At 40.3% G+C, this 22,442-nt stretch overlaps 2 protein-coding genes across 5 annotated transcripts in view; one reads left to right on the top strand and one right to left on the bottom strand.

Moving 5' to 3' along the window:
- The window catches only part of kctd17 (potassium channel tetramerization domain containing 17), a 17,855-nt gene extending 14,160 nt beyond the window's left edge, over positions 1–3,695 (top strand). For all 4 annotated transcript variants that reach the window (XM_031748875.2, XM_031748877.2, XM_031748874.2 and 1 more), the window contains exon 7: positions 568–3,695. The gene's annotated coding sequence lies outside the window, so the exon portion shown is untranslated. The remainder of the gene's footprint in view (positions 1–567) is intronic.
- On the bottom strand, positions 2,415–22,442 carry gucy2cb (guanylate cyclase 2Cb). The gene is made up of 27 exons (XM_039616259.1): positions 21,988–22,442; positions 20,740–20,858; positions 18,350–18,417; positions 17,968–18,183; positions 17,698–17,816; positions 16,968–17,070; positions 15,913–16,027; positions 15,403–15,544; positions 14,870–14,952; positions 14,593–14,701; positions 13,904–13,985; positions 12,444–12,546; positions 12,310–12,366; positions 12,121–12,192; positions 11,886–11,990; positions 11,676–11,762; positions 9,936–10,068; positions 9,708–9,845; positions 9,476–9,552; positions 9,295–9,386; positions 8,987–9,145; positions 6,648–6,840; positions 6,393–6,567; positions 6,183–6,281; positions 5,898–5,992; positions 5,698–5,774; positions 2,415–5,614 (listed from the first exon to the last, which is right to left on the bottom strand). Exons 1-27 carry the CDS (start codon positions 22,187–22,189, stop codon positions 5,401–5,403), a joined length of 3,234 nt encoding a protein of 1,077 aa, XP_039472193.1. The 5' UTR covers positions 22,190–22,442; the 3' UTR covers positions 2,415–5,400.

Here is a 22,442-nt window from a genome sequence, read left to right as displayed (position 1 = left end):
TGAAAAAACAGATTTCGATAAAATGCATGTGTGTGAGAGAATGTGATGAATTTTGTTAATTGGCGCATGGTTGGAAATGTCACTTTCCCCACACAGCCTCACATGTATCGATTGAGAGCTGCGTCTCTATGGGCTCTCATTGTCAATGCTGTGACATGGAATATCTCTGACCTTTCAGTGCAGCAATAGTCTTCAGATGTCCTTCCCAGTCTGTGCACATACATATACAGTGTTGGTGTAAAGTCACACACAGTGTTACCCACCGTGTAATTAACATTTGCACAATGCAAAATTTAAAATTCAGTAAATGTCAAAGGAGAAAACACACACTTGTATGTAGTAAGTAGCGAAGATGGCTGTGTTTGTTTTGTTGTTGTTGTTGTTTCCAGTCATTATGCATGATAGTTAAGTCACTTATTCTCAGTTGCTCAACATATTCATCATCATTGCCATCATCGCAGCCAAAACCATAGCTTAGATTGTTTGCAGTGACTGTAGATTTTATCGCTGAACTTTTCCAATCTCTAATGTCTGTTTTTGTTTTGTTTTTTGTCTTTCATTTTGCAGCTTTTTCAGATCCACGGGTCCCGGATGTAGAAATCACGAGAATTTATTTTTCCTATGCTTGTCATGTTCTGTACATGGCATTTGTGTGTTTTTGTCCGTGGACAGTCATCACAATACGTAGCATTGTTGCCACTTCATTGACAAAATGCTAGTTAGCATTAGCAAACGTCCAAAAATGTCTAATATCACTGTTAACGCAATGGAGCGATACCATCTTAAAAAAAAGAAAAAAGTGAAATCATGCTCATGTGTTGGTGTGTGCAAATGTTATATTGCCAAGGGCAGTAGTGCAGCTTAGTAAATCATGACCAAAGAGCCATATTAGATCTGGCTGAACCAAGGTGCTGATTCTTAATATGACAGGAGAGAATTGGCCTCGTCTTGGTTAACCTGTGAGGACCTGTCCCATCTGTGCTGCACAGGATTTGCATCATTATATTTCCTAATGAAGCAGCTATCCCAGTGATTTACGCAATCGTTGCCCAGTCTTTGACCACCGACTCTGCTGAAGTCCTGACAGTATTTCATAGTTGGGTACGAGGTTTTCTCATGACAAAAAAAATCACCTTGTTTGTGAAGAAAACCCGCCAGCAGCTGCTGGACCCCACAGAGCAAAAGTGTGTTAAATCAACCTTATTTAGAGATGACTTCAAGCGTACTCAAGTAATTAAATCTTCACAAGCTCAACAAGTCCACGAATTTGTTGCTCTCAGTCATTCAGGAGAGTGTGTGTTTGTGTGTTAGCATAGCCACTTCTTGGTTTGGACTATGTAACTGAAGTAGGTCAAAAAAATTTGCTTGTGGGGACAATTTTACACTTTCTGGACATTACAAAGGTGCACACGCTGCACTGGTGAAAATACAAACTGCTCTACTTTGTCGCCCACAGACACACACACACACACACATGCGCGCATACACATATATCCCTTGTTTGTGCTGATGCATACCTGCATCACCTTGCACAACAGCAGTGTTGCCTCGGTCTGTTGCCATGGCTGGGATCCAGTTCCTGCTTTGGCCTCAACAGACTTAGAGACGTTGGTGTAGTCAGGAAAGGCTTAAAAAGCAGGCATGGAGGAGGAAGAGGACAAGGATGAGTCTGGTGTACCACAGCTTTGTAATATTAGTGATCATATCCTGTTTTTGTTCCAATAAAGGCCTCACAGCAGGCCGATCACAACATCACTGAAAATAAAATGTCAAAAAAAAAAGCCATGTGACTTTTAACAACCTCTGCTGTGAACATGCAAGACATGCTACACCACAGATCACATTTGAACTCATGCTCAAGACTGTGGCCATTGGCCTTATAGCTCTAGGCATCACTCAGCAAATACACCACTCACATTTGGTGTTGATTAAACTTCAGGAGGTGCGCTTAGTGAATGTTAGGGTGAAACCAAAAGGGTTATACATGAGTTATTAAACAGCAGGTTTTTAAAGCATTTAGATAAGAATTTAGAGTAGGTCTGCTGTAGTCCAACATCATGCTGTAGCTTATAAGAAAACCCTTTATAGAACAGATGCTAAGATTAAAATGCAACTCAGCACTTCTTGGATGCATAAATAAGTACATTTGTGGAGTAAGTGATGCAAGTTATTGGTCTGTTTTCAGCCTCAAATTAAGATTTGGTGCGCTTCTCAGATTTAACACAAGCCCAGAGGGATTATTTCTGCCTCTGAGACTACAGCAGCCGTGTTAAGCATCATCTGCCTGCAGCTTTAGTCTCACCTCCTGCTGTTTAGCTCCTGCAGCACACCTACTGACCAGCAACACACAGCCAACAAGTGTGCAGGGGTCACAAATTTGAGACAATCGAGAAATAAGATCGTGGTTGGCAACCTTTTTTTTTTTTTTTTTTTTTTTTTCTCCCTCTCTCTCTCCTAACATTTTTGATAATAAAATCAATTTAAAATAAAAAATAAATAGGATGTAAATACAATATTCCATGTTTGTTTTCCATTTATAGCACTGAACAGAAAACCTATCCTCAACCTGTGGGATCCTCCCGATCCCTAATTAGGAGGATTAGCAGAACACTGTAAATGTTAAATGTGTAGTTAGCCTGCAGTTACTGTGTACGATACTCATAACAGTGATATTGACAGAACAGAGAAGACCAAAAGATTTTATTTCTTCAGCTTTTTTTTTTTCTCTTCTCTTTGTGGCTTTTAACTTGGATCATTCAGTGCCTTGAGTTCAAGCAGCAAAACAGACATGTCAGCATGATCGTAGCTGTTATTCCATGCGTTTTTAAGTGGCTGCTTTTAATATTTTACAGTAGATGGTTTACAATCTCACTTTTTGTTTTTACTGTAAATGTCTTCTCGTGCATTTACTGAGGTGTTCCTGTAGAGATAAAGAGTAAGTGTGCACACCAAACAGCTGCATGCATGAGGTGAAGCCGGTTTAAGATGTTTTGTATAAAAAGCACCACCTTTTTTTAATTGTTTTGTAAGTTTTGATGTCTAATTTATTCTTAGACTTTCTTTACATTGTAAGAAGAATTTGGGCGTTTGTTTTTAGATGTGTGGGAAGGGGGGGGGGGGGTTACTTTTGTTTGTTTCTACTTGAAGAATAGCGTTTCTGTTTGACTGTCCTGACGATCTCAAACAGCACATACTGTATAATCAGCAGGTTTACTGAATCCAAGTTTTTTGTCTTGGTTCACTTAAATGTATAAACCTCCATCTGCATGTCCTGATACAGTACCTTGTTTGTTTTTTGCTTGATCCTCACTTCATTTTTGCTGTACGATTAGTACGTAATGTGTAAAAGTCTACGCAGCGGCGCTCTTTCATTAGTCTGTGCAAAAAAACCCAACATCTGTCATCATCAAATCGGGATAGAAAAACATTTCTCTCTGATGCTGGAGATTCTTTCATCTGCTGTCCGTAGAGCCACTTTACTGTCTGTGAACATGAAACGGATCCATGTGTGACGCATGAATCGTACGGGCTTCAGGAATCAGTGTTTGGATAGTTTCAAAACTGGACTTCATGAGGACCTGAACATACGACATCTTCAACAGAATGAAAGGAAAATGTACTTTTTTTTTTTTTTTTTAATTTAATGTAAATGAATGTCAGCATTGTCAACAAAAATAAACATTTGGTTTAAGGTACAAAGTCTTTCTTTCGTTTTTAGCCCTGATCACAATGAGCCCACTGTACACTGCTTTCTATACCAGCGGTCCCCAACCCCCGGCTCGCCGGTCCGTGAATCGTTTGGTACCGGGCCGCGAGAGTTGACGCTCGGGAATGAAATTGATGGTTTTCAAGGTTTTTATCGTTAACTCGGTTTCCCTGGGTCTTTTCCCTTGTGTTATGAATATATTTTCATGCACTTTATATTTTTTTTGTAGTTATCTTATTTTGAAAGAAATGTGTATGCGTTACCATAGCGACCAGCGAGGAGGATGTTACTCTCTGTTGCGGCGCATTTCAGGAGAACGCCGCTAATAAAGTTAAACAATTACACAGTGAATTCGCATTTATTATTATATTTATATTGTATCATTTTATTTTGTTGTATTTATCCGCAACACCTTAAAGGCCGGTCCGAGAAAATACTGTCTGACATTAAACCGGTTCCGTGGCGCAAAAAAAGGTTGGGGACCGCTGCTCTATACAATAACAAAGGCACTCTTTCAAGGGCCTGCAGTGCAGCATCTTCCTCCCTGAGCTTCCTCAATACAGCCTCCTCTGCATGACATGAGATGCATAGAGTCAAAAACTGGCAGTCATTTGGTTAAAGTAATAAATGCAGATGATGCTGAGTTGTGACTTTTATAAGCATTGTCTATAGATTTTTATGGGACCTATAATTTACTTACTGGCTGACAAATGTGGAAACAAATACACATTAAGCGCTGTACATAAATAGAATAACCCAGTTTTAAGCTAAGCAGCAGAAACAATCAATGAACATTAATGACAAAAACAAGAGGATATATTACAAATACAGTAACTGTATTACTGTAGTTCTAAAACTTTTTCCAAACTGTACAATGCACAAAAAGGGCGATCCTGCATTTCTGTCTGCGCAAAACGGCCTCTTCTGTTCTTATCGTGTTCCTGTGTTTTGTTAGTTGAACAGGCCATTAGCAGCATCTGCACTGGCATGCGAGGGTGCTGCGGCTGGCTCATTCCATAGTAAGTGAATCAAATCCAAAAACGCTGCCACCTGACCACATGAGCATTATTTTGCGATATAACTGCTGCTGAAATTTTTTGCTTTTATGTATTTATTTATTCTTTATTTTTCCAAGTGTCTTTGACCCCTCATAACTTCAGTTTGGGTTTCCACACTATTTTATAGATGTAAATCTATGTAGATCCATTTCTTACACATTCACAGGTATAAAAATACAGATGTAGCAAAAAATAATTTTGGCATAAAAAGAAAAAGAGCTAGAAGTTGAGCCTGGAATCAAAATTTGGATAAAAATGAATCCTTAAATATGCTAAATCTTCTTTTAGCTGAGTACCTGTTCTTCAAAGTTGGCCTAAAATGCACTTTTTGACCGTTTTTCTTTTGACAGGGGATGACAAAACTCCCCACCATTAAAACTTCACAACTGGTTATAGAAAAAAATCTGCACTGGACAAATCTAAGGTTTTGGCTTTCAGCTAATACACTTGGATGGGTACTGGGTAAAAAATAACAAGTACAAAGTTTCCACCCACCCTTTCCAACCACCCAAAATGATGGCAGGAAATAATGCGGGAATATTTGAGGTCTTTAGACGCAGGACTCTTAATTCCTCATTTTTCTATGCTTGATTTCCTGCTCTATATGCAATAACAGGCAGATAGTTACAGCATGCTCTACAGGAAGGTACTGAGTGTGTTATCCACAGTGGCTAGATGCAGGTACTCGGGAAGGCTGCTCTCAGACTCCACCTCTGACCCCTGGTCGCTGGTGTCCTCCTTGCTCTGACTTGGTAGCAGCTTCTTCCTTCGCACGGAACCTCGCGAGCGACGCTCCAAACACGTCAAGATCATGTGGGCGAGGTCCTGCTGGAGCCGCTGGACGTTTTCACTGGAAGAGAAAGCACCATGTTGAAAGAGTGAATCTCAAATGCGGAGCTGCATGTGAAAGGATTTTATCTCTTTTTTGCTTACGTTGTGGGTGGAGTAGGAAGATCGTAGTCTTCGCCAGTTTCACCTGTCAACCAGTAAGTTGTTTCTGTGCCTTTACCCTAAAAAAACCCACATATTCATCACAGTCACTGGTATCAGTGTCGCAGTGAAGATTTTTGTCACTGTATCTCAATTTAATTTGGCTGACATGCTGCTACATTGAATGAAGAGACCAACTTTACCTTCAGGTTTGTTTCCCCTCTCATCTCATACTCAAACTTGCAGTTTGTTCTCTCCAGGATATCTATGGTAGGCTGACTGACATGGATCCGCAGGGCTGTGAGATAAAAAAGAAAAACAACAGAGCTTGGCTGTGGTCACTTTATTTAATTAGGCTGACTGCTGGCTTCTATAATTGCACTAGAGTAATGTACGGGAAGTCATTCATGTAAAATAACGAGAACAAAGGAAGCGGCTAGAGAAAATGTCAGTGTAAATCAGTTTGCTCATTACATGTGTCCACTCACGGTGTCCTGTAGATTCCATACGAGATGCTGTGTTGACCGTGTCTCCGAATAAACAATATCTGGGCATTTTTATTCCCACGACGCCCGCCGCACAGGGACCTGAACCCACAAACAACCAGGAGACAGAAGAATTAGTGTAAAGATCAGCAGGAGGTGAATTGATTTGCCGAAATGACCAATTTAAAAAATGCAAAACAAAGAAGAAGAGACCTGAGTGTACACCGATTCGTATCCACACAGCAATACCAGGAAGATGTCGGAGCTGGAAGGTGCCCATAAATGCCAAGATGTCCAGCGCCATGCGGCAAATATCCACTGCATGCCTGTTCCCGTTTCTCTTTGGAAGACCAGAAGCAACCATGTAGGCATCCCCTATTGTCTCCACCTGAGGATAGTAAAGGAAACCATGATGTTCGTGCTCATTGCTGGGTGCCTGAATCTCTTCGGTTGCATCCTTGCCAATACCTTGTACACATCGTGGTGGTCGACGATGCTGTCAAACCCCTTGTAGATGTCGTTAAGCATGTCCACAACTTCCATCGGTGTGCTGTACTGGCACAGAGTGGTGAAGCCAACTATGTCACTGAAATATATTGTAACTTCATCGTACAGCTCTGGCTCCACAGCCCCGGTCTCCTTCAGGCTTTTAACCACCGGGCTTTTAACCACAGAGAGAAACAGATAATAAAGAAAAGACATTTTTTCCATTGAGATTTCATTCTGATTTTGAGTTGGTTAAACCAAATGCCCCCCAAGTTTCCCCAACAGTTCATCCATCCTTTTCATCCATGTATCCTTTATTTTTAGATAACTATCCTTTTTAAACATTTCAATAATGCTACTTATTACAACCATTTAACTGTTAATTTACACTAACTTTTTGATCATTAATTAACACTAATTATTTTAATTATTTACTAATAATTTAAGGTAACATTTCTAACCATTTAAAGTGACAAATGTATGCTAATTTATTAACTATTTAACCATTAATTTGTTTTAGCTTTTTAAAAACTATTTAGCTTTTAATTAATAGGGTTACTATTAGACTAGGTCTTTTTTATTCAGTTTGTATTAATTATTCATTTAACAATTTTATTCAACAATGTATGGTAACTTTTTAACCATTTATAGCCATTCATTTATGCTAATCTTTTAACATAAGATAAGATCAGATAAGATAACCTTCATTAGTCCCACACGTGGGAAATTTGTTTTGTTACAGCAGAAAGTGGACAGTGCAAAGTTACAGAAGCAAAAATTAAGAAAAAACACTGGAATGGGATAAGATAATAAGAGTAAGAATAAGATACTGTACACAATAGAATAGAATAAAATACTATATACAACAGAATAAAATACAATGTTGTCAGAAAAAGAGAATTGCACATAGTGTTATTGCACATGTGTGGATGTTTGGTCAGCTGCGCAGTCTTTGTTGTGGACTCTGACAACAGTAGGAAGGAAAGACCTGCGGAATCTCTCCGTCCCACATCGTGGGTGACGCAGCCTGCCACTGAAGGAGCTGCTAAGTGCTGTCAGTGCTGAAAGACAAGCTGGAGAACACAGGAGTGGACCATCACCTCACATCATGGATACTGGAATGCCTCACCGACCAACCACAGTACGTGAGAACTCAGGGCTGTGTGGGTCGTCTGCAGTACAGGGACCCACAGGGAACGGTTCTGGCTCTGTTCCTCTTCACCATCTACACTGCAGACTTCTCCCACAACTCCACCCAGTGCTTCCTTCAGAAGTTCTCTGATGACTCTGCAATAGTCGGCCTCATCACTGATGGTGGACTGGTGCCAGCTGAACTACCTCCAGATCAACACCAGAAAAACCAAGGAGCTGGTGGTAGACTTCCGCAGGCACAAGCATCCTCCACTGCAACCACTAAACATTCAAGGTATGGACACTGAGGCTGTGGACAGCTACAGGTACCTTGGTGTTTATCTGAACAATAAACTGGACTGGACTCATAACTCAGACGCCCTCTACAGGAAAGGGCAGAGCAGGCTGTACCTGCTGTGGAGACTCAGGTCTTTTGGAGTGAAGGGCTCACTCCTGAAGACCTTCTATGACTCTGTGGTGGCCTCAGCCATCTTTTACAGTGTGGTCTGCTGGGGTGGCAACATCTCTGCTGGGGACAGGAAGAGACTGAACAGGCTGATCCGGAGGGCCAGCTCTGTTCTAGGATGCCCTCTGGACCCAGTGGAGGTGGTGAGTGACAGGAGAATGGTGGCTAAGCTGTCATCCCTGTTGGACAACATCTCCCACCCCATGCAGGAGACTCTGAAAACATTATTTAACTATCTGCTAATTTATGCTTGCTTTTTAAACTATATACTGTAACTATTAACTCATCTCATCTATTTCAACTATTTAATCCAATATTTTATGCTGTTTAACCTCAAATTTATATTCACTTTTTAAAATTATATAACTATAAATGTATACTACCCATTAAAAATATTCAATCCAACAATTTATGCTTAGCTGAACTTTTATAGCCACTTAGCAGGTTTAGCATATTTCTTCTTCAAATTTTGACTTGTTTTTGGAGGCGTAGTACATAGACGGCCATTCACATCTACAGCTAATTTAGAATCACCAATAAACTTAACATGGATGTCTTTGAACTCTGAGAAGAAACCAAGCAACGTAGAGAAAACCAACGTAGGCAAGGGGTGAACCTTCTTGCTTTAAGGTGACAGTGCTAACCACTGAAACTCAGTGCTGGTCACTGTTAATGTAGAAATAAAACTAATTTTCTAACAGTACATGAATGAGTGTAAACAAACCAAGGCAGCAGCATAAAGTTAAGATTGTCAGCTCGATCCCTCTCAGCTTTGTAGAGGGCCGTTCTCTCCTCCACCAAGTACTCCAGGTTTCTGGAATACATCTGCAGCCGTCTGATCATGTTATCCAAGTAGCTCTCATTTTCCTGATTATGGATTTTACTGGAGTGATGAAGAGGAGAAGAAAAGGGATATGAGGAGGGAGATATATTTAGAAATCTGTAATCTGGTTCCCAGAAACTATATAGGCTACACCAGGACATGCACACTGATAGCTGAAAACAGCAATAACATAAAGAGAGCGTTATTACCTGATGATTTTCCCCAGATAAATTTCCACTTTCTTAAAGTCAGGTCTTTTTTCTGGATCCTCATCCCAGCAGCTTTTTATCAACGTGTACACCTTACAGGAGGAAACAACAATGTAAAGACATAACAGACAAAACAGACACTGAAAATAAATTAAAGCTAGCACATGAATGAAAAAAAAACCTCTAATTCTTTCTCTGAAGCCGTCTCAAAGTTAAGATCAGGTCTGAAGTAGGATGTCATGAGCCTGGACAGTTTTTCTGTTGAGAAACACACAGAGACGCAGATGGCATTGTAGTGTAGCTCTGGATCAAACAGGCCTTCTTTCTTTCGCTCTGAACTTGGTGGTGCGGAGATGATCATTTGCAAACAAAATGACTGTAACTGTCACGTATTGTATTTGAGTGTTGGAAACCTGATCGGTCGGAGCAGGATTCAGTGTAGAAGGTGTTCTTCCTGAGAACAATCTCTTGCGCAATGATGGCAAAACTGTAGACGTCTCCTTTCTGAGACATGCCCTGGTTCCTCAGATGCTCCGGAGCTGTCCACAAGTCTGACAGGATGATGTGGAGACAGACAAACGTTAGCAGGTAAAGAAGAGAACTAAAAGATATTTCAGGAGGATTTTTGATTGTGGCGTCACCTTGGAAGGGGCTCAGAAAAGCATTGCAGCCAAAGTCTGTGATCTTCACCACCATGCGGTTGTCCACCACACAGTTGGTGGATTTGAGGCGACCGTGAACCTGAATGTCACTGGCATGGAGGTAAGACATGCCCTGCACAGAGGATTCAGAGCAGCATTACACCTTCCACTGGTGGAAGTAATGAGATTTATGGAAAATCAAAGAGGCGGTGAGTAATCTGGTGTTTAATGACCTCTGCTGGCAGGCAGAGGCAAGTGCAACAACAGCTCCCATAACACAGGTCTGCAAAAACAATTTATTTTTTCAGTCGCATGGGATATTTTTGGTAAATGTTATGTTTTTTAGGGTGCTGAATCCAAAAATGATCTCCATTTCCCTCCATTACGTACAGTTTGTTTTTGCAAAACATGAGGAGTTTACATTAAACTAAAAGCATGAGTTAAGAAAACCTGACGAAATTGAATTTTTAAAATATTTTTCCTCGTTTCAGTGAGTAAAACTCTATGAGAAACATTTAAAAATCCTATGAACCTTTTGGTTGCAGACCTGTGTAATCCTGCTCTTCATTTAAACCAAACCTTTTAAATAATGTTCCCCCTTTGAAATAATTTTGAGCCAGAAAAAAATACTTATATAAAAGCTTACTGTGCCTTCACAGGGTCTGACTTATCAAACAACAAGCTTAGAACAAAAAAACCCACCAACACTTAAATGTTACATTTTAAATGTTTAATCATTTAATTATTAACTAGTGGGATAATATTGAGTCTTTCTGATAAGTTGCCAAGTTAAAAATTAATCACTGTTTATCGCGCTGTGACAGTGATCAAACTGATCAAACTTTAGAGTCACAGTCTTTTAATGGCTTTGTTTTGATCACAGTTGTTACAGATAAGGAGGCCTCGTCACTATATGTACTTCTTTGAAACTACAAATCCATTTTCTTTATACTTGTCCATCCATCAGCTCACAGTGACAACATGACTAAAGATAGAGTTTAAAAATGGGTTCTTTGCAAAGTTGCTTGTTATGTGTAGATACAACACTGGTTCATCTCTTGAGTCAGGAGCCTTATTTATGCTTGCATAGTCTACTGGACTAAAAGTGAGTGAAAAAGCAGCCAATGTCTAAATAAAAATATTAAAAGATTTTCAGAAAGCCTGCAAAACTATTGCTCAAGAGCCGTTTGAACAAAGCAACCAAATCTGGCTCCTTGGAAACAAACTATGAAGACATAAGGGGACTTTTGCACAACGCTGTCAGGATTGAGCGAACCTTCCTTTCTTTTTGATGATGAACGAGTTCTGGGTTCAGTTTATTATACGGTAACAGGTGAAGTGATCCCATTACAGTTTACATCAGGTACAAAAGTTTATTATCAGTTATTCAGGGAACTTTTATGTCACACTGCATGAATGGAGAGTAACACTGAGTAACACTAAGTTTCATAACCCTTTTTCAGTTATGTATTAAGACAGATTGCTACTATGTCAAGCTCTCAGTACAAAAACTGTCATTCATTACATTGTCCTTGACGCTGTAATGATTTCTGGTGTTTAGTGAATGCTGCTGCTTTATGGCAGATACACGTGACCGTTTTTCCGCTCAGGGCGGTGAGTCACGAGTCAATCTACACTTGTGTGGTCTCTTATCATGCCACACACCGCTTGTGATGCTTGCAAATGCTTAAGTTCGATAACTGTTCTGCTCACGGACAGAGTCGAGCACTTCTCTCTCACCTTGGCGATGTCGTACATGACAGAGATCTTGAACTCCCAGTCCATGAAGGTCTCCTCTGGGTATGAAATCTTGTCATTCAGCACATACTTGAAAAAGAAAAAGACACCCACGTTCTGCATTCATGCACTTTTATTCTTCACATGTCTTGACAGCTGTGTTTAAACTGAGACCTGAAGATGGACTCAAATTGAAAGTTTTGCTATACGTACCTTGAGCGAGCCTCGCTCGCCATACTCAAACACGCCAAAGACACCATGATCTAACTTGACTGTGCCGTAAAACTTTGTGAGGTTGTAGTAGTCGATATGCAGTAGCTGCAGGGGGGGGGACAAAAATGTGGAGTGCTAGTGAATTTGGATAAAAATTAACAAAGAGGGCTGGCAATAAAAGAATTTCAGTGTGACAAGACATCAAATCCAGAAATCTTGCTTGTGTGCGTCTTACCGCATTGAGCTCCCTTTTCTGGGTTTGATCAAAGTTCCCATCTGAGTTCTTCAGCTCCTTCAAGATCACAATCTGAAAGAAATATTGCAGAAGCACCAACCAGATTACATCTGCTAACTCACTTTCATCAGTGCAAAAGCACTAGATGCTGACTGATTTGGAAAACACTGCCGGATGCTGTCCATCTACCTTCTTATCGTAGAGAGCACAGCGGATCTTGATCTTCTTTTTCTTCTTACTTTCAATCTAATAGGGGTTAGAGGAAGGTCGGTTTCACAGCATTCTTAAGGCTGACTTGACTGAGGTGTTTACATCTCACTTACATTAAGGGAGATGACGTTGATGTCATCATTTTCCATCAGCGTGATGAGATCAGAGTTAACGTGGGACCAGCGCTTCCTGAGCAGTCGATCTCTTCTGTTCTGTCTATGCAGGAGAGAAAAAACTGCATCAGGAGATTATTGGTAAAGGTTGGTTGCACGAAAAGCAGCTGACTCCTATGTTTATAAAAGGCAGCTTTCAATTTTAATTTCATGTCATGAGTCCATGTTTTGAATTTAATGAAAAGAGTGTAATAGAGCTGTAACCTGTATAGTACATACAGACTTTCAGATTGTTTTTCATGTAACCTGAAAGTCTGTATATACACAGCTCTAACAGGTAATTGTAGCACCTTTTAATCAGAGTGTAGCATCAAGCCAGTTACACTTCTGGTAAACCGATCTGGTCAGTTTAGAGGCGGTTAGTTCAGTTTCAGGTGGAGGTCGCTGACATTTTCTTCCCTCTTCATCTTTTCTGACGTTTTTTTCACTACTTTTGCATTTTTCTGGGGTCAGTGTCACTGCTGGTGGCATGAGGTGATACCTTGACCCTACAGAGGCTCCACAGGTAGTCCAACTCCTCCATGTTGGCACATTAATACGTGCCATTTTCAAAAGGTTTGCTGTGCTGAGCACATGTGACAGAAGTGAAAGGGTTTGGAGAACCCGTGGAGAATGCAATGCTGTCTGTAACATCCTTCAGCATGACTGGTTTGGTGGTGGGTCAGTGATGCACTGGGGAGGCATATACATAGAGGGACGCAGAGATGTCTACAGACAACGGCACCCTGACTGGTATCGGGTATCAGGATGAAATCTTCCTCTGAATACACAGCAATGCCCGGCCTTATGTGCTGAGAGTATGCAGGAAGTTTCTGGACGATGATACCGATGTCTGGCCTCCACACTTGCCTGACACCTTTGGGACTTTCAGTTTCAGCCCATCTGAAGCTGTCAGGTTGCACCTCAGACTGTCCAGGAGCTCAGTGTCACCCAGGTCCAGATCTGGGAGTAGATCCCCCAGGACACCATCTATTATCTCATCAGGAGCATGTTGCCGACGTTGTCAGGCATGCATGCAGCACCATTTTGAGTTGTTGCAATGAAATTTCAGTAAAGTGGCCTAGCCTGCTGCTTCTTTTCTTCAGCCCTTTGTAGGTTGATCATTACATTTCCATTAAATGATGGGGCACTTTTTCCCTCCTAACACATTACCAAGTCCCTATCAGTGTAGATATCCACTGTGATTTTTTTTCCCATTAAAAGCTGTCGTGTTTTCAAAGTTTTCCTGCAATTTTTGGAGCAGTGTATCTACCGTACTACTATATATGCCATTATATGATGGGGCTAAAATCATTTATGTAAATTCATGACCTTTTGCAGAGAATGCAAACATTTAATTGAAAGCTGCCACACACTTAATAACTCCCTGTTATTCTCATGTTCTATGTGCTATGGCATACCTGTAGAAAATAAAGGCGATCGTAGCCACTACGACCACAGTGACACCCAACACAATCGCGATGATGGTGTGAATTGCAGGGCCTACAGTAATAAAGACAAAAAAGAGGCACCACTTCAGTTCCAAGCCGATGCTTCTGACACACAGAGGACAAAAGATAAACATGGGCCGAGCATTCAAGTGCCATAATATTTAAGCTTATCTCAGATAGGGCTATGAGGAGGTCATCTACAGGAAACAAAAGAAGAACTGAGCCATAAAACCACTTCATATAAAACATGCAAAAGTTGATGTATGTGGAGCAGTTTATGGTTGCTATAACTTTTCCTCCTGTTCATACCCACCATTAATGCTTATTAAATGAAAACGGGGACACAAATCCACACTAACTAAGATAAAACAAAGAGGTGCTTAAACCACAGCTGAAGCCTTACATATAATTCACCGGAACCTTGGATTAATGCAAGTCTTTGAAAACGACCTGCCTGAGCGGATACAAACTGATCAGGCCTTGTTGTGGTGATCTAAATCATTATGGTGGACATGCCTTCTTTCTAGAGGACAAAAAAGGAAGTTCTCTTAACATAAATCTTTAAAATATTAAAGTAAAGACATATTTTGAGGTTGTGCCCACTGAACTCAATGATAAAAGCTAAACGTGTGTATGTGTGTGTGTGTCTTTCGATGTACCGCTGTCTGGCTTGGTATTGGGAAGTCTTTTCCCCCAGATGAATTTAGGAGCCTCCTCCACCACTGTGGTTTTATTGCGCGCCGTGTCAAATGTGAATAAAATATCGTACTGGGTGTGACACAAGAGGGGAGGAAAAAAGCAAAAAGACACATTTCAGCATCAAACCAAAAGCAAGAGATGCAGCACAGTAAGGTTTTATTCACAATGAAAGCACAGCGTATTTTCTTCATGTACTCACTGCTAAATGTCAAAAAAGAAAACAGGAGAAAAAGATACCTTGCTGTCACTAGTGGTGTAGATGATTGAGAAAGCCACGTCTCTGTCCCCGTACTCGTCCAGCACATACTCCCCAGCAATCCCTGAGCAGAATCACGTAATCGTTTTTAAACTTCTGTTCACTTCATTTCACCGTGTGTGTCAGCTGTAAACCTTTAATGCGTCTCTCAGTCAAACTTGCACTCACAACCGGCTGCTTACAGCTGTGGGCTGTTATACCAACTCTCTTTGTGTCAATGAAAACACAAAGAAGTAATAGCAGACAGCCTCCATCTGTTCGACCTCACAGTAGCCATGTCTGCTCTGAGATCAGCTCATTAGTGTTTTGGTGGATGGTGTTTTCCCACTTTTCACAAGCTAATTTTAGTATTTGTTTCTGTTTTGCTCTGTATGTTTAACTGAGACTATCTGCAGCCGCCAAAAAAGTATTAAATGCTAACTTGTGTAAATTCTTGTGTATTTGCTAATACAGGTACTTGCAGCTCATATGCAAGCACTTCCCCCCCCTCGCTGTTATCTTCCACCTGCCTTACCAGTAAATTTGGTGTTTCTGAAGTAATTTACATTCACATATTCCGTCCTGTGAAGCTGAGACTGATTTTGTTTAGAAATTGTTCTCATCACTTGGCCAATAAAGAGCACTGCGTCATGGTACGCGGCCATGTAGTCGTTCATCTGCAGAGGAACAGACAGAGACAGATGGTTGGAACTACTTTCTCAGTATAGCCCTTAGATTTGTGTGAAGGAGCTCTAATATGCATCCTTCACTACACAGGCGCTGAATTATTTTATATATTTTACACTCATTGAAGACTTTATTTAATGATATTTCATTGAACATTTATTATTAACTCTTCCGAGCTCCATTTCTGGTTGGCATGGTCCTGTGTTGTTAATCCCTTATTTTCCCTTAAAACCCTACAAGTTGATTATTGAGAGTGAGCGGAACAAAAGCAGCCATTGTGAAATCAGAGCTAACCTTTTGTTTTATTTGCTACAGAAGCACTGCAAAGAGAGACGTTGTGTATTTCTGGTTTGCTCACCGTGTTGTTGTCTTGAAGGTTTGGGTTGATTCTGTAGCTTCGGGTGTTCGGCATGGTAAGCACCAACACGTTCTTCATTTCTGGCAGCGACGATGTGTTGGTGTAGTATACATCACTGTGTAGAGGAATCAGCAGAGGTCTGATGAAAAATTCTACATGTGCAGAAATTTCCTTCAGTTTCATTCAGTTATTATATATTATTCTATTATATTCAGTAATTTAGCTGCATTTGATTGCTTAGTTATTCATTTCTACTCTATCCACTCAGTTTACTTGGTATAGATCTTTGCTTACCATGCTTTACCAAAATTTATTGGTATAAAGATGGATATTATCATTCAATAATAATACTGTTGAAAACTCAATAGATTTAGCCTAGTTTGTGCTATTTTGTGCATTTTTGCTTTCTAAGTTAGCCATTTAGCTTAGCAAGTTTTGTCCAATTTTTAAAAAATCTTTCTTCCAGAAATTGAATTAGGCTTACTACTTCTGCTGTGTTCAGCTTTTGACAAAAACATTAAGTGTTTAGTCAGGGCATCAAGTAAAAGTACATTGGATCCCAGAGGAGCTTTAGCCTGACCATAACCGCTACCCCTGCAAGCCATTTTGCAACCCAGCTCCATCCCATCTCTCAGTTTTCATGCTGACTTAATGTCATGTTTGTTGCCGCTGCCACTGATGCCCTCCCTGCTTTGCTGCTCCTCTCCCCTCCTGAGGCTTTCTAACTGTGTCCATTGGATGGTTGAGCAGTCATAGATGATGAAAATACTATTACGCTGGCTCAAGCTGTTGTGATTGAACTATTTATTCCATCTATGTCTGCTTCTTCACTTCTTCCCACACTTAGTCTCATTTTATGATGACACACAGTAACTGACTCCATGAAATCACTCAATCAGTCAGTCACTACTTTACAATTTCCAGGTACCCATTCACCAGTTAGGAAAGTACTTGTGATTGTGAATCACTGCTGTGGGGTTAGAGAAAAAGACTACAAATTAAGAAAACAAGTGGAATAAAGAGGAACCAAGGTGAAATAATTCAACAGCACTAACCTATAAAGATCAATGAGGATGAAGACGATATCACTGCTGTCCGCAGCCTTAGAGCCATTTTTAATTTCCACTAGGTCCATTGGTGATCCACACATAATGAACACTGCAGCAGAGAAGTATTTGTAACAGCACAGTCCTACAGTTACTTTTTTCTTCTTTTTTTTGCCAAGTTGGCCTTGGGATGCAAATACAAACTTGATTTCCATTTAAATTACTTCTTCAACCTTGAAACCAAAGTTAATACCAAAACCTAAAACCCTCTTTTATGGTGACATCAACATGAAACAAAGGGGAGGTTGTGTGTCCGTAAGGTTCTGGGACACAAATTCTTAAATTAAGGTCATTCTTTGAAGCGTGAAAGCTGTCATTGTCAAAAGTCAAACTTGTAAAGGCATAGCTTGATACTGTTGGTGTTTTTTTTTTATTCACCCTTCGTAATGTGGCGTAAAAATATGCAGCAGGAAGTTCAAAGAAAAGCTATTATGGCCCTCGAGCTAGCTCTCCTTCTGAAACAGAAAATTCAGAGTCTCCCTCACAATGACAGTGTTAACAAACTCAATAGTTTTTATTAAATGTGCTTTGTAGAACCTGGCCCTGGGCTCTCTTATGAAAATAGCATTCTAGCCATCTGTGTGTGTTGACCCAGCAAACTGAACGCCATTGTTATGTCTCGCTGTGAAAACAGAGAGGTTTTCGATCTTGTTTGAGAAAAAATACATCAAATTCTTACAGTTGCATGTCCTGTTGGGTAATGTAAGCAAGCTGTGCAGTTCTGCGGGACTGCGTAGAGGCATTATTGAAACATCTAAGGCAAGCGGTTCCACCGTCGCTTCAATTGCACTTACATACCTGAAGATGAAAATGAATATAATGCATAATTTAAATTAACAAAAATATTTAACTTTCAAAAATGTAACTAGAATATAATTAAAAATATCATTTATCAGATTTTGTAATAGCTCACAACAGATGAGTCTCTCCTTAAAGATGGGTTACTCACCAAACGCATTCCTCTGTGGGGTTCGGTTTTTTATAAATATACGCTGCCTCCCATGAAGGTTTAAGCTCATTGTTTTCTTCCCAGAATTGGTTGACAAAGTCAACGATCTTGCGTGCAGGTGGCAGGAGTCGCTGCAAGTTAAAGGTGTAGTCGCACGAGCGACCAAAGCTTCCCGCCGACAAAATGGGTCTACTGAGACTCATGCCGGCTTCCTTACTGGAAGAAGAGAATAAAAAAGAGAGGGAGACAATGGTATCGACTAATTATGATAAACTGATGAATGATAAGCATAGTGCAACACAGGCAAAACCTGTTTGAAAATCTGAAGTGTCTTTTTCAAGCTTATTGGCAGAATCATGTCCTTGGAAAATTCAGAACTTACTCCACTATTGGGAAAGTAACATAGGTGCACGTGGGTCCAAGCACAGCACATCCCAGATTTCCTGATTCCTGCAAAAATAAAAACATATAAAGCGAACAATTGACAGAATTTTATGCAAATCTTGCCTGATCTTTAAACTCCTGAGACCCAAGCCCTTGTTTTCTTTCAGGTTCCTTGGAAAATCGACCTGTTTTCCTAGCATTAGAAGTAGTTTGTGGAAAAATGTTCTCACCGTGGGACAGCAGGTTTATTTTACTATATAACATAATAAAGTCATCAGGTTGTAGCAAAGTCTAAAATATTTTTATTACAACACTTGCTCAGACAAAATTGCAAATGATGCAACATATCCAAAAGCCTTGTAACTCGAACATTTTACATGCTCCATACTCCAAACTTAAGGCATGCACCAAGGCAAAAAAACAAACAAGCAAGCATGTGTTTACTACACTACGCCACAGAACTGTGCAAAATGTCAGGCGTGGTGCATAATAAGACATTACTTGGAATTTATATAGGACCTTATAGAATCATGTGAAAGACTTTGTGTTAAACTGAGATCCAAGCCCTGCTTGTACAAGTACCTTCAGCAGGAATACCTTGAAGTTTTCTGTATGATTTTGTCATAATTTTATCTCTAAAATCATTCTTATGGAATTTTGCCCCCATCTTCTTTACAACGTTGCTCACACAGAATCACAGAATTTCAGGTAGGCTGAACTTTGGGCCTTTGCAGCACTTTGATCCTTTCATTTCACAGAAATTATGTTGCAGATTTGCCGCTGTGCTTTGATTATTGTTGCATGAACCATTTTTAAGCTGTTGGATAGATGGCCTCACATCTTAAAAGGAATTCATGGTCAACTCAGTGACTGCAACGATCCCAGATCCTGTGGATGCAAAACAAGCCCCAAACAGAACCCCTCCACCACTCTGTTTGACAGTTAGTATGAGGGTATTGTGCTAATAAGCTGTGTTTGCTTGTAGCTCTTGGGTTTTTTGCAGTTTCTCTGAGCGTTGCACGGTCTGAGCTTTGGGTGAATTTGCCGGAACATCCACTCCTGTCATTGTCTTAATCCTGGCATTATCTGAATGCTCCATACCAGCAAACTGTCAAAACCTCTGCTTTTATAGAGGCGTTCGCACTTACTGATGATCAGTTAATCAAGTGCATTTGAATCAAACATCATCCTCTTTTCTACTTGTGTCTTGGTCATGGCTGTGGAGTGTTTTTTCAGAGATTTATCTCATTAAATTCTATAATTTGCAAATATTTCTAAAGTAAAATACATGCAGTAACGAGGTGGAAACACCCAGGCCTTCTTCTATTAGCAATCCAACTGCTACTCTGCAACCTGCTCTTCTCAAAGCCAGTTGAGAGAATTTCTTCCATATGCCCAAGGTCCACCTTCAAATCTCCTCCTATTTGAACATTAAAAACCTCACCTAGGAGGCATTCATGAGGGGTCCATGTCAGATGCCCTCAATGTGCCTGTATGTTTGGGTTTCGCCCAGTGGACAAGAGGATTGCTCTCAAGTCGGGGAATGGGTCCTGACTGTCATTTGCACTTATGCACCGAACACATGAGTTGGGGGAGGAAGATGGCCCAGCTGCGGACTCCAGCTGGGAGTTTTCATTGTTCACATTCTTATGTTGATTTCTGATAACAGTTAAACTTGAAGGGCTGAAGGCTGGGAAATGGCCTGCATAGGGTATTCATAAGTGCACTCAGTACTGATATTTGATTTTGTAATCCCATCATCACATCTGGACCAGATGTCTTGGCTAGGTAGTGAGTTGAGCTGTCAAGTAACTACCTGGTGGTACAATAAAGGTACGCTGGGAGCATCGGGCAGAGGCCCCTAGTCCGGGAGATCTTCAGCTCCCACCTCTGGAGAAGCTTAGAATGGGTTCTGAGGGTGAGGGGTGACACATATTCTGAACCTCCATAGCTGAGGTAGTTGCAAGGGGCTGTGGCCTTAAGGAGTCCACTCAAGCTTGGCTGTCGTGTGGGACTTTGGCAGTAGACAGCAGATACCAGCAGGCCAAGCAAGGCATGTCTTTGACAGTATTTGAAGGAAAACCGAGGTGTTTAAAGAGTTCAGAAAGGAAGTGAAATAATAGTTTTTGCTGGCTTAGCAGTGATTCTGTTAAGTTTTTACAGAGATTTACTAAGACTGGCATAGTCTTGTTTTGATTTGTGGTCTTGCACAAAAAAGTGTCTATGGCATTAATGAGGAGAGCAGGTCTACGAACTAAAAAGTGCATCCAACCCATAAATGAATGTCCTGTGGAAGCAAGATCTCAGGGTTACGCAGGCTCATGTATATGTGCATCCAACATGCTGAATTTTTTTTAAATTTTTTAATATAAAACTGTAGCTACTTACCGTCAGGTTGTTTAGCTCTGCAACTGCTTCACATGAACTGCTCCGGCAGCCTCGGTGCCAGTATAAGTTTGTGTCAAACCCACTGAAATTCGCAGTTAGGTTAAAAGTCACAGCTGGATCTTGGGTGTGTGGAAAGAAAGACAGTTCCAGATATTAGTTTTGACTTTCTCTTCATTTTGAACCACAGTGTGTATGTGGATATTACATTTGTTTTAAAGAGAAATAAAGTGTGTGTGTGTGTGTGTGTGTGTGTGTGTGTGTGTGTGTGTGTGTGTGTGTGTGTGTGTGTGTGTGTGTGTGTGGAGGGGGGGTTATGTACTAGAGCTTCCTATATGGAAGTAGGCCCTGAATTCTACCATATATGTAAAATCTATTAATTTGGGGAAGTGTACACTCCACAACAGTAAAAGACACAGAACCATGTAAGCTTAAATAGCGAGCTACAGCTGAAGAATCACAGTTGCTAATAAAAAAAAAACACCAACAAATTTCAGCTGGCAAACAAGACAACTACTTTTGATTACCTGTGTCATAAACTGGGACATTCTGTTTAAGTTTTACTGATAATGTTTAGAAATAAACCCGTCCAGGGCTTTCCTAACAACCACTTAATAAAAACTTGGCTAGATAAAAAATTCCTGCTAGCCAAAAAAAACCCCTTTTATGTTTAATTATCTTAAATAATAGGTGTCGATAGCAAATACTTTTTGCATAATGGCATCATTGCAGACTGTGGATGAGTCAAAACTAACACCAAACTGTACTGTTGTCATGTTGAAAAAAAGTCAGGCTAAACTGGTATAAGATAAGTAAGGTAATAAGCGTTGCAGGTAGCTTCCTTGTAGTTAATAGGATAACGATCTTTAATCTACTAGTTTATGAAACTAATGAAGAATATCTGTTAACAGTAGCAGCTTTACTTTTCTTGTATACTTTTTTAGTCTTTAATAGTGAAATCCCTGAATAATTCCTAAAACAGCTTTAAAATTGTTACTTTTGGGAAAAGCAACATAAAAATCTGAAAATAGGACTGGCGTTGAAGGTTGGCAACAATATGCAAAGCAGTAAATATAAATGAACAATAATAGCCAGTGATATATGTGTTAAATTATCAATATCTATAAACATGAGTGTACCAATATACATACTGTATATAGAGAATGCTGTTACACTAGAGATCAAATTGTCTGATTTTGTGCAGATTTGTCATGTGGTTTGTTTTTTTGTTTTAGTTTTTAATTTCATTACCCTGGGCAGCATTAATGGCTGAATCTTTCTCTATGGCCTTCAGTATTTGTCCTTCCACATACTGGAGGCTCCAGGGAGAGTCCTCATCATCCAACAGTATAACGTTGATTGTAATCCCACTCCCACATTGTCCAACACTAGGACACGATGCCACAAGAATTCCAAAGGTGAACAAACAAAGTAACCAGCTTCCCGAGCCCATTCTCAGCTCCGAGGTGAGTGCTTGTGCCTTTTAGCCGTTAAAGAGAGTCCATGGTATCCACCGATCCTGAATCCAGTGCAGTAAAGTCACCAAAACACTCAGAAAACTCCCTCTTAACTTATGATCACCTTGAATAAAGCTTTGCCTGATCCACCGAGGCTTTGCTGAAAGGTTTGCTTTGAAGAAAAAAATAAATCCTGTGCGAAAGTCTTCTCCTCTTTCAGCTTCCCTCTAAGCGCTACTCACCTGTTCG

Source organism: Oreochromis aureus, linkage group 8 (genome assembly GCF_013358895.1).
Source record: "Oreochromis aureus strain Israel breed Guangdong linkage group 8, ZZ_aureus, whole genome shotgun sequence".
NCBI lineage: Eukaryota > Metazoa > Chordata > Actinopteri > Cichliformes > Cichlidae > Oreochromis > Oreochromis aureus.
The sequence above is the reverse complement of the archived record's forward strand: the minus strand, read 5'-3'. Positions and strand labels throughout refer to the sequence as shown.

Excerpts from the sequence above, each read along its gene's own strand:
- gucy2cb (XM_039616259.1), bottom strand. The coding sequence starts at position 22,189 with ATGGGCTCGGGAAGCTGGTTACTTTGTTTGTTCACCTTTGGAATTCTT. Across the intron at positions 12,547-13,903 it reads ATCGCCTTTATTTTCTACAG|ACAGAACAGAAGAGATCGAC; the intron begins GTATGCCATAGC and ends TCTCCTGCATAG. Across the intron at positions 10,069-11,675 it reads TCATGTACGACATCGCCAAG|GGCATGTCTTACCTCCATGC; the intron begins GTGAGAGAGAAG and ends TCCTCTGTGCAG.